At 36.3% G+C, this 12861-nt stretch overlaps 1 protein-coding gene across 1 annotated transcript in view; it reads right to left on the bottom strand.

The window, feature by feature from the left end:
* The window catches only part of kel (kelch protein), a 162303-nt gene that overhangs the window by 117367 nt on the left and 32075 nt on the right, over window positions 1-12861 (bottom strand). Inside the window, exon 3 of the mRNA XM_067138413.2 lies at window positions 3603-3828. Within this exon, the coding sequence (XP_066994514.1) occupies window positions 3603-3828 (226 nt within the window). The remainder of the gene's footprint in view (window positions 1-3602; window positions 3829-12861) is intronic.

The following is a 12861-nucleotide window of genomic DNA, read 5'->3' as shown; positions in this document are numbered from 1 at the left end:
CGATTCCGGCGCAGTGTCCATTTCCAGGCATAGAACTCAACTCGAGACAGACTTTCTCGACTCCACTCCATCGCTAGCTTATCACAACATTTTACCAAATCCTTCAATACAATATTTGGTATTGCGCCTTTGCTGTGGCAGCCATTTTGACGGAAAATATCGATCTACAATCGAATATGAAACATACGAATCGATAGAGTATGTGTTAGTGTTCAGTGTCACCAACTTAGTTGTTTTCGAAGCAATGCTGTTTGTTCGGTGGTCTTTTTGTTTCTTTAACATTTACTACTGCTAACAATGGACTTCAGTTGAATTATAGTTCCGATTTAATTACATTTTAACTATTGTTGTCAATGTTTTCCATTTGTGCTTTACTTTCTAATTCATCACGAATATTGGTATTATTTTCAATCTCTTGGCGGGAATTACCGGTACCTAAATGAACTGCCCGTTTCTTTCTTCGTGTTTTTGACGCCAAATTCTGTGTTCTCAAAATGAGTAGGAAATCTCGTCAAACATCTACTCTTCTAAGTTTCTTTAAGAAAGAACCTAGTAAAAGTAATAATTCAACACCAGGAGAGATTTCCGAAAAGGACATTGCTGAGGCCGGCTCATCTGGTGAAGTGGAAAGTATTCAAAATGAAAAACCACAAGTGAAACATTCTTCTAAACACCGCTTATTGGGCATCAGTAATGACTGGTTTAAGCAATTTACGTGGTTAGTTGTGAAAGAAAATGGTATGTTTTGCTCCACATGTATAAAATGTTCATTGAAGAAACCGACAAAGAAGGAAGTGACTTGGGTGACTATACCGTGTGCAAGACTTCGAAAGGAGAGTTTAGTTGACCATGAACAAAGCAAGCTGCATACCGATTCTTGTTCAAATTTAAGTGAAAGACGTGCATTTGAAGAAACTGGATTTGGGCAAATAGAAAAATCAGTTTCTATTTTAAACAATTTACAGAGAGATGCTTTTCTCGGAGCCCTAAGATCAATGTATTGGTTGGCAAAAAATGAGCTGCCACACACTACATTATACGGAAAATTGCTCAAACACTGTGAGGCTATGGGTTGTACATATCTAAAGCATCTTAATATTGGTGATAATGCTAATTATACTTCAGAAAGAATAATGCAGGAGTTACTTGATGTTATAGCTTCAGAAATTAGATGTGAAATATTAAAGAACATACATTCAGCAGATTATTTCAGTGTTTTGTGTGATGAAACTACAGATATTTCTGTACTGAAGCAACTTATTGTGTACATAAAATATGTCAACCAACTTCAAAAAGAGGTTAATGTTAGTTTTGTGTCAACCTGCAACATCATTGATGGTAAAGCTGAGACCATAACAAATAAACTAACTGAAATCCTTGAAAATTTAGGGTTAAAAACTTGTAATTTGGTAGGTCTAGGATCTGATGGGGCAGCTGTCATGATTGGTAAGCAAAAGGGAGTAGCAACACTGCTAAGAGAGAAAACAAATGGACTCATGGTAAACTGTCACTGCATTAACCACAGATTGGCACTTGCTAGTGCCCAGGCAGCAGCTGAAGTGCCTTATTTAGTGAAGGTTAATGACATTTTAAGACAACTCTTTTTCTTTTTTCAAAATTCCTCAGTCAGGATGGCTGGTTTAACTGAAATCCAGAATATCATTGACAGCCCTCAAATTAAACTAAAATTGGCCAGTGATACTAGATGGTTGTCTCATGACTCTGCTGTACAGTCTCTAAGAAGATCTATGGTGAGTGTTGTTGCTGCACTTGAAAGAGAGGCCACTGAAAGGAATGATATTACAGCTGAAGGCTTAAGCAAGTACATGAAGACATACAATTTCTTAGCTGCAATTATGATGCTTTCAGATATCTTACCTCTTCTGTGCACATTGTCTAGAGCTTGGCACACGCAAGATATTGACTTGACAGAAATTGAGCCAATCTTAGAAGCCACAAAACTCAGCGTCTTAAAATTGAAAGAGACTCCAGGAAATCATTTTCATAGTCTCAGTCACCATCTTGCTGGTGAATGGTCAGACTTTCACATCACTTATTCAGATGTCGATGTTGTGACCTTCAAGACAACAATTTATAACAAGTACATAGATACCGTTATCCAACATCTAGAACACAGATTTCCAGATATGCCCATCATTTCCTGCTTTTCAAGAGTGTTTAATGCAAAAAGTCAAGATCAGAATGAAGCTTCTGAGTTGCTTCTTGATTTCTACTCTAAAATGGGAAGCCCTCCAGTCATAAATTACAATAGCGCTAAACTGGAATGGTCCGTTGCATCAAAAATGTTCCAAGGAGAGTCCTACATTGGATTAAAACCTAAACAAATAATGATGAAGTTTGCAACAACATGCGAGCTTAAGGAATCTTTTCCAAATTTAGCAAGACTAGCTGCTATTGGACTGTCCATACCTGTGAGCACAGCTGAATGTGAAAGGGGATTTTCGGCTTTGAAGAGAGTTAAAACCTCTTTGAGGAATCGTATGAAGCAGAGCACACTCAACAATTTGATGCTGATTTCACTAGAGGGACCAGACTCAACAGAATTCAATTATGTAAGAGTGGCAGACAACTGGGCCTTCAAGAAGAAAAGAAGAATCAACATATAAAATGTCATGCTAAAAGTAAATTTCAATTTTAATGGTAGAAAAAGCTATATCTTATTTTGTTGGTGATAACAGTGAAATCAATTTTTCAGTTTATGTTTACCTCTCTGATATTATTGTTAATCCAAGCATGTGCCCCACCTATATCAACCAGAGAGGAATAAACAATTTATTTATTGAAATTTTATCACTCATATTTGAAGTAGTATTCCCCCACCCGGCTACTTATTCCTGCCACCCGGCTGACAAAAATTTCTGGGGAGAACACTGAAATGACTGTACTTCTCACACTATCACTTATCGTAATATAAGAGAATAACTTCATAGTTTGTCCATCTTAGCTATACCTAGGTATATTTAACAATGTTATGAAAATTCTAAATACAGCCTACCTTTTTTTTTTTTTTGGATGCAAATTAATCATTTATTAATATTATCAGTAAAGCAGGATGAACAAATTTCACTTTCTCATCCCCTCGGGAAACAAATCGCTTCAACAAAGTTACAATTAACAGACACAGTGAAATAGTTTGGTTGTCAACAAGCACTGGCTCGTTCTGGGTTAAGAGTTCTGCTGTGTGATGAGAACGATGACAGAGGCCAGAAGAGCGATCACTCAGAGATGTACTGAAGTAGAAAATATAGTAGTGAAGGTGCTTAGCTGTTACATGTATGCACAGAATCTCTTCATCTCTTTCTTTCCTCAGTTGTCCCGCTCACACAATAACCATCACAAGTTGCACAGTTACCTTGGCTCATCTCTACCCTCAAGATGCCAGGGCAGTCAAAGCACACTTCACATTCCAATGTTGCTAGCTCCACACATGAAGTTGACCAAAACCAACGGAACAAGGACTAGGGAGCCGAGTTCAAAAGGAACTTGCATGTACAATCGAGTGGGGTTGATAACAAGTAAAAGATATGTCTAAGATTGGAAGGAACATTGATAGGGAAATCCTCGAGGTGTTTGACTCTCACCTGTACATTTTCTTCAGTAACATGTACCTCGGAAGAATACACGTAGTCCACTAGTAATTGTAACGCCTGTGGGTCTATGCTCTGCAGTGTAATGCGCTCCTGTTTGCTCTCCTCGAAGCTGGTGAACATGGCATAGAAGTACGGACTGCAAGCGGCCAGTACCATCTTGTGTGCATGTACTTCAACACTGTCAGCCACAAGAGTAACGTCGCACAACAGGTTCTGCCTGAAACAAATTATTCAATACTTCTTGCCTAATTGGTACACCTAAAAACTGTAACATATAAGGTACACCTCTGGATGCACTCAACTTTTAATTTTTTTGTAGAAAAGGAAATTATTGGGTAAAATTGAAATTAAATTAAACATTTAATAATGGTTTATAATTCTTTTATCACTTTGATGCTGTTACGTACGATATTGCTTGTTCTAGGGCAGCTATCCTTTGTGGATTTTCTCTTTCTTACTTCTAGTTATCTACTGCAGAAGTTACATAAAAAGAAAATAAGGAATAGAAAACATAAAATATATTTTCTATTTTAAACAGAGTTCCTCAAATATGTAAATTACTTCAGTATAAAAATGTCCGCAGGCATGTCTTGACAGATTCAACTGTAATGTTTTTGGCTTCATGACATATGTCTTTTATGTAAACAACAACGATACTGACATGTGGGTATTGTTCCACATATGCTAGCTGTCCAACCATGTGAATGTGTTCCCGCCACCAAAATAATTAGCAGGAGGTTGTCCATCAACACTAGTGATCAAAAGTTAGGCAGTAAAAAAGTGCGAAATAAGCAGGCAAATGGGTACTAAATATTTTTAACCCTTTGACCGCCAGCCTCATATGCGGTGTGTATGTCCTATATCGCCAAGGCCTAATGAGCATTTTTCACCTTGCAGTAAATTATTCGTAATAACTTCTGTTCAATTTTTGTAAATTGGATTGGCATGTTTTTGTTTTCAAGGTAATGCTTCGGGCATTTTCTTGATGTAAATTAATGCAGCTTTATTTTAAAAATTTTTATTTTATGAAGTGATAATTCAAATAAATATTTTCTTTCTCTGAAAAACTTAATTCATGATCAAAACTGTTGAGAAAAAAATATTTTTACTATAAGATATGCCTTATGATTTTTGTAACCTTTCCCGATGCCTCTGTCTTATGTTGTTGCGCCACGTTGGGCGACCAATTTTATATGTGCCATTAAATTAGATTTGCGACCTTTACCGGCATCTCTGTCTAATGTTATTGGAGTATTAACTGAGTATTCACATATTTGAATATTGCTCCGGCCACTAAATTCTAAGCATCGGGTCGCAAGTCACACAAAGATTCCGAACTGGAATAGTATTTATGAACATAAGTTCCAACATATGGCATATAATCATTTCTCAAGGTAAAAACTCGCTTCGTTGTTCCCATATGCATCAAATAAATCGCGGATTCCGTTGAAGAGTCGCCGACCGTTGAAACATTCATACCACATCCTTATGTCAAAAGAAATTATCCGAACCTCACCTAATATTCAGCGTAAGCTAACTCAATAATTCCGTATACTATCCTACTACTACCTACTTAAAGAATAGAAATGCAAAATCAAATCTATATCTAATTTATTAGCATGCTAATGTATAATAAAATTGAATAATATATATTCATTGGCAATAACGAAAGGAAAATAATAGAATTATAAGTATCATTCTCAAAATGCTTGGTTTCCGGGATAAACATATTTGAAAGAACTTTAAATCTTCAACATATTTGCTTACATATTTGTTAATAATCAAATTATACCATATCTTCCATGATTAAATTCATATAAGGGGAAAAATAGGGATCAGAACTTTATTAAACCAAGGAGGAGTGGAATATCTTTCATTTAATGTTGTTTGGGATTTTCTTTGGGGCGTAAGTTAAGTTTCATTTTGGTTTTCGGTCTATTTGACCAAAATTTCCTTGGACACATGTTTAGATTCACGTTTGGATTCTTGTTTGTGACTCACCACGTTATGAGATAAGCATTAGCATGTTTAAATATAGGTTCAAAACACCCATACAGTTACCAATATTCCTATCATAACCCAAATGAATAAATTAAATCAGTACATCACCATATGTACAATACAAACCAAATAAATCTAGTACGGAGTGCCATAGATTTGACGGTACGTCATTCTAATCTGCGAAAATCGTGCCATACAGTCCTAGTCATGTGCCAAAATATTTACATACTCCCAAATATTTCTTCGCTGTGCCATAGTTTCGATAAAGCAAACCGTACTCCGTATAAGCGTTAACGTGCTGACCTTCAAATACGTAAATATGCGAGATTTCATTCTATTCCCAAATATATATATCGTAATGCATAACAAACACGTAACCTCTCCATATCCTCCTCCGAAAGTTACAACGAAACACATACAGCTTGGCTCGAGTCATGCATTCAACTCAACATGGCCTATAATCTTTACTTGCAGTGCTAACCCAAATCTAAATATAATATGTAACACAGGAATTCGCATTTCAGTTATCTATCCCATTCTTAAATAACGAACAGAAACATATCTCCTCATTCTACTTATAACATGCCACATTAACACTTCATTTCCTTTATATATATATATTCCTCCATATTTAAAATATATCATCATTCAATTCCACTAAAATAACCTCTGTGTTACGGACGCAATATTCAATAACCTGATTATTCTCTTATACACTGCAACTTCGTAATATTTCAAACACTTCTTTTCCATATTATTATCGTACTGGCCATGATTGGTATACATATTGACCTGAAGTTCTAGGTTACGTCTTATATCTCGCTTATATTTATACATCCATAACTGGTTAAACGCTTCATGGTCTACACGTATTAATTAGCACAAAACATGCACAAATACTCAGTCAGATCTAGTTTCAAATAACCTTAAAATTATCACATAAGCATTGCAGTTATATAGCATAAAATAGCACATTTCATCGGCTAATAATTGGCATTTATATTCATATATCCTTTCATTGGCACTTGATCTCATATCTAGCACTCCTGTACACCTATAAATATTTTTCATCAATTGATTTGAAATTCATTACGATGCAACTCATAATACTTATCTCGTAACGGGATTTTGCCGCTGGATCTTTGCTGGACTACGGCATCTTGGAGTAGGCAACCACTGCGATCCGAAGACTACTGCGGCTTCAGCTTGGGTCTTGGCTTGAGCTAATCAGTCTTGAGCAAACATCCCTTCTGTTTAAGCTGAGTCCATCTTGTCACCAGTCATCATGCAATCATAAAAGAACAAATACATAGTAGAATTCATAGTATACTGGTGAATAATAGGCAATTCAATTCGCAATATTTGTTTTTGGGAACTCGAGTTGGACGAAAATATTCTTTTCTTTAAATTTATAGATTTCTCTAATCTGGCCTATTCCTTGCTCTTTCTTTTGCTTAAACAGATATTGTCTCCCTCCTGGAAACAACAAATTATGCCGCTATGGTACTAATTTCGGCAACGTGTAATTCGGCTGAAGCTTCCTTTCCGTTTCTGAATTCTGGCCTCGCAGTAATGACTATTTCTTTCAAATCTACTCTTTTTCCGTATTATGTTCTTGCAGATATAGTCTTCTATTCTGTTAATATACTAATATTTTCGTATTTGACGTTGAGTTGATCCTTTTTATAATCTTTCTATAAGCCGTGCAACTTCCCTTCAACTTGTAACTTTATCTTCACAAAGTAGTCAAGAATCGTTCTCTTTCAAATTTTTTCGTCCATCATTATTTAACTCTTGAGATTCTTTTCCCTTGCGGCCGGGCGATATCGATTTATTAGATCACTACTCTGTGTACTTGCACCTGAAGCTATTGTCCGCCATCTTTGCCCACTGTATCCATTACATTGACGGCCGCTAATGTAACGTAATGGTACAAAGAAACTGCATTATTTTAGAGAGGTGATGTTTCCTATGGGACATATAAAAAAACAGAGCTTTATGTACAATATTACAGTTACTTTTTTTTATATTTTTTTTATTACAAGCGAATGGACCATTAAGGATCACGCTACAACTTCATTTCTTTCTCTTCATGTGGAGTTGGCCTGCATCTGTTGCTCATCTGTCCAGGCTCTTCCGGTCTTCCTAGTTCTTCTTGCGGCTTGAACACCTTCCAGATTCTTCAGTGTGTTCCTAAACGTATTCCTTTCTAACAACTAGTCTTCCAAGATGCTGAACCTTTCCATATCCTTCTTAGTTTCCTTAACCCGTGCTGTAGTAGTCTTTTTTCTCCAGAAGTAATCAAATATCTGATAAGTCTGTTTGCGTTCATTCTGTATAGATGTCTAATAATAATAATAATTATTACATTAACGTGAAATTTTCTAATCTCACATTATATGCAAATGCTGCAGATCCTGGTTCATTTTAAGTAAAAAAATTATTACTAATGTCTATTTCACACACACTTAACATTAAAAATTTCACTTTTTGCCTTAAAAAAATAATACAAGGAACTATTTACTAATATTTACACATATTTATGACGTGTTCTAGCAAATGTGCTTAGGGAGGCACAAAGGGTGTACAGCCACCCTTCTTACACTGTTTACAAATGTATCTGGTCTTTTTCCATTTACCACCTTGACTAGTACTAATCTTTCTGCATACGGAACAGTTGCGTTCTTTTATTTTTTCGGTAAAAGAGTAAGGGGTTCGTTGCCTGCCTGCGGGAGCTGAATTGCCGCTTGGTCACCAAGCCACTCGGCAGCAAGTTCCTCAACTAAACTTGTTGTATATAGTCTTATTTAATCCAATACTAGTCCAAAACATGTATTATATAGTATTAAAATGAAAAAAAAACTTGGAAAATATTTTTTTTCCAGAACGTCCGATCAATCAGACATTGGCGTTTTCAGACTGAACCTCAAACGTCTCATCAATTGGACGTTGGCGGTTAAAGGGTTAAAGACAATCACTATCACAGGCACTTATTAAGACATAAAATTTATACTCAGCAAAAGTTTATTTTAAATGTACTCATCTACTTGACACTTCTGTGTTTATCAAGCTTTGAACTGGCGACCTTATTTCTTACCATAGACATGAAAATTATTCGTTCTCAATATTTTCTTATATCTACAGGTCATTTGCTTGTTCATTTGGCTATTGGTGATATACTGGATTTGTCTGCCATCTGGTGACTATGGTGTGAAGCGAGTCTCACTGAAGTGAGCATAGTAGTGCGCACTGCTAGTTGGCAATGATACACAACTAGTCAACAGTCAGTCCATTGACAGTTCTGTTCAGTCAGCTCAAGATTTACCAGGAAATGGAGGTAGCCCAGTCTAGGGCTCTGCTACCTGACAAGCTGAGTGCCAATAATCTTCCAGTGCCACTGAAAGGATTACAAAAGTATTTTTCTATTTGTTACGGTTTTTTTATTGCAAGTTGCTTTACATCGCACTGACATGGATAGGTCTTATGGCGACTATACCGGAAGGTACACCTCAACGCTGCGCATTCAAAATTAGTGCCTAAAGTAACTCCTCTATCGAACTAAAGTGGAAACTACTACAACAGGAACTTGGAACTTCAATCAGAAGATGTCACCACCAAAATATTATGTAATTTTGTTATTGTGCAGTTTCCTAACCTGAGTACATTTCTCCTTGTTTTGTTTGTCATTCATCAAGAAGTGTGGATATTTTTCCACAGATGACACTACCAAAAGACTATGATCATGCACCCTGGTGCAAAGTGAAAGAAATTATTTAAAGAAGTTTTGTATTTCTAGGTTTTTGTAACTTATTGATGTTCATTTATTTTTGGGTTGGCAATATTTCCTTTTTCTTTCTGCCTATTTTGAATCTAGCCAATCACTAATTTCTGTAATTAATTTTCTACCTATCACAGGCTTCTTGTTCGATTTTGAGTGTTACTTTTGAATTTAACCAATAAACTTAAGACGGTGTGTCCTGATTAATCTTGGATGATCTCGAACCTTCGCCGAGGATTTATAAACTGCGGCTTTTCACGTTTCTTGGCCAATTGATCGTCGTCTATCTGAATGTGTGTGCTTAAGCAGGAGGCAGGTGGCCTCTTTCGTCGGCAGCTAAAACATTTCAAGGTAATGGCCACATAACTTTATTCTTTCGTACTACCTACGCAGTTTAATCCGAGGGAAAGGTCCGAATCTTTAACTATGTAACCTACTTTTCTAAAATTTAAATCATCTTTCGACTAATGTAAAAACTTCATAAACCCTTTAAGTGTAAATCGGGGATAGAGAGTGAATTACCCTCTCGAGCTCCCCTTCATCTTGGTTTGAGGTGACTACGTTTTATAACTGTTTTTCATTCTGTAATGTGGTAATTTCTATACGAGTCACCCCAGTAGTTTGGGAATAGCTCCTGTTTAATCAGCCTACAGCCCTTTAGGTTTTTAAGTTTTCATTGTATTGGAGCGCAGTGTATGCCTCCATTCCTTTTGTGTTTGGGCCAGTTATTTAACCTGTTCTTGTCCAGGTTAGGTATTAAATACCCCTGTATAAAATCATTTTTCAAACTGTAAGTTGTGCCTTGAGAGGCCAGTGATTGTAAGTTGGTGTTGCCTTGAGTAGGCTTGGAAACCGGAGAGCCTGTTAGCTCTTTTTCAAGTTTTGTAACTGTAAAGAGTGCCTCTAGAAGGCTAGAAATTGTATTTCGGGAGCAAGTGCTCAATGAATTAGGGGATTTCTGCCCTTGAATAAATTTGTGCCCTTTTGTAAAGTTGAGCTGGGAGCTCAGAAATTGTGAAGCGAGGGGCTTGAAGCCCAGGTTTTGTAAAAATCACTAAATTTCGAATTTTCCTTATCTTGTTTCAAGTTTGTCATTGTACCTGATGTTTCATTGTTATGAAAATTGTTAAGTTTGAAGTCCTAAAAGAAATATAACCTTTGTTAAAGTTTTAAATCAATTCTTGACATTGTAGTTAGACCCATTCACCCCGGCACCTTCTTTAACCTCATTCTGCTCCACGGGTAACCCCGTAACAGCGACAATGGGACAGGAAAGGGCTAGGAGTGAGAAGAAAGTAGCCATGGCCTTAATTAAGGTTTGTGTGAAAAGGGGAAGCCATGGAAAACCGTCTTTAGGGCTGCCGACAGTGGGGTTCGAAGCCACTATCTCCCAAATACAGGATACTAGCTGTGCTTAAGTGACTGCAACTATTGAGCTCAGTGTTTTTTATGTTTTAACAAACTGCATAAAAAGGGATAGTCTTTTAACATGACTGAGTTATTCTTCACCTCTTCAGTTTGGATTATCACTGTATGTTGGTTGGGAACTGTGTATACTACAAGCAGGAATCCTTATTTGTGTGACTCAAGCTATTTTTCTTGTGTTCCAAGTGTTTTCAGCCTTTAAAATGTGAAAAATAACAAAATTTCCCATCATGAAGACTTGCCTAATGGTATGTGCAAGCTTTAAATACAGTGTGTTCAAAAGGTGTTCTTGAATTCTTCCTCACCTTCGTATACTTTACATATACTTTTTTCAAAAACAGCCAAGGAGACAGGAAGCTTCAATGGTGTTCTTAAATATTTCTATTTATCAATTTCAGATTTTAAGGTTCTATCATTTTACTTCACTAATTTTTCCTGAATGGTAGATGCTACATTAACCTTTTAGCAGGTTCTCCTTAATTTTCTTCAAGTGTTGACTGAGACTTTTAGACAACATTTTATTAAGTTATGATTATTGTTATTATTTCAATTAACTTTTAATTTTGTTGATCCTTTTAAAGTTTAACGGGGGTACTCAAGGGTACACTAAGTGTTCAAATTCTAGCCGCTTGTGAAGCTCGAACTGTTGTTGCTTATATATTATTTCATTATTATATCATGTCTTGGACCCTCATCGTTTGTGTCTTGTTGTCAGGGGGGTTTACTCTTTAATTTTCTTCTTGCAACTGCAATAGTAGCATCATACTTGGACAGTGATGGCCATGTGCTATCTTACCATTGTTATGTGTGTGTACTTTTGGTTGGCGCTCTAAGCTGTGTTACGTAACAAATTTTATTAATCAATTTTTTCTGCGATGAATCTCACCGAATTATTCATATTGTAATCTCATTTCCTTGTTCAATTTTGTGGCACATTTTGTGGTTCGGTTATGATTTGTGACACATTTTAAGTTCACAGCGTCTTGAGTTCAAACTCTGTGTTCTAAAACTGCAACTCTTTTCACAATTTACTATTGTAGTATAATTAAATTTGGTTTTACTGTATTAACTTTATTTAAGAAACACCTAATATGGGATCCCATTATTAAACAAAATATTTAATGGAGATACTTTCACCTTAATATGTATTATTTTTATTTTATTATGTCATTCTTCACCTGAAATTTGAATTTTCTATTAATTAAATTTACTCTTCTCCACTTTAAAAGGGGTTTTGTTGTTCTTTTATGTACATTATTTCTGAGAATATTTGTCCCCATGGTAGCATTCCCTTTTGTTCTTGCGGAATGGGTTCTCTTCCAGTATCACTTAACATTTTAGAGATGAAGATTTTCAAGGTAAGTGTTCTGTAATTGCTTGAATTTTTATTTTATTTATGTGGTGCTGTATTTGTTATTTTTCAGTATTTTATTGCCCTCCCTTTTCCTGCCCACTATTGTATTACTACTTCCGCGCCAGTGCTAAAGAGAAAGTGTAGACAGGGTGCTGGTGGTGTTGTAGACATTTTTATGCGCAATGCATTATTTATTTAGTGTATGGCATTTAGTGCTGGGAGTGTCCGAGGACATGTTCAGCTTGCTTGGTACATTTTTCTATTTGAATCCCCTGGGCGACCTGCGCATCTGAATGTAGGTTGATGATAATGAGGTAGGAAGAGGATAAAAGCTGGTGTCAGCATGTCAAAGAACACAAAGGGGTCTGGCTCAATGCTTAAAATGTCCTCATCCAACACACAAATGACATTACCGTCAACAGTGTCATATGCCCTCACTCCATATGAACAACTGAGAAGAGGTCTGGAAATGAATCCAGGCTTGTGGCAGTCAACAGTTTTCACTCAGCCACACCAACAAGAACGTCAGCATAGTGGGGCCAGCAGGGGAACTCCCTCTATAAGCATCTGTTTGACTTTGCTTGATCTTCAAGCTATTTCTGTGCTGTTTCCACTCATTACCAATTCACTGCTTCAAGTGACATCATACCTCATGAAGGTTTAGAAAAACTTTTAATGGTGACTGCCATGAA

The sequence above is a fragment of the Anabrus simplex genome, chromosome 1 (genome assembly GCF_040414725.1).
Source record: "Anabrus simplex isolate iqAnaSimp1 chromosome 1, ASM4041472v1, whole genome shotgun sequence".
Classification (NCBI taxonomy): Eukaryota; Metazoa; Arthropoda; class Insecta; order Orthoptera; family Tettigoniidae; genus Anabrus; species Anabrus simplex.
Note: the sequence above shows the minus strand (reverse complement) of the source record. Positions and strands in the feature narration are given on the sequence as shown.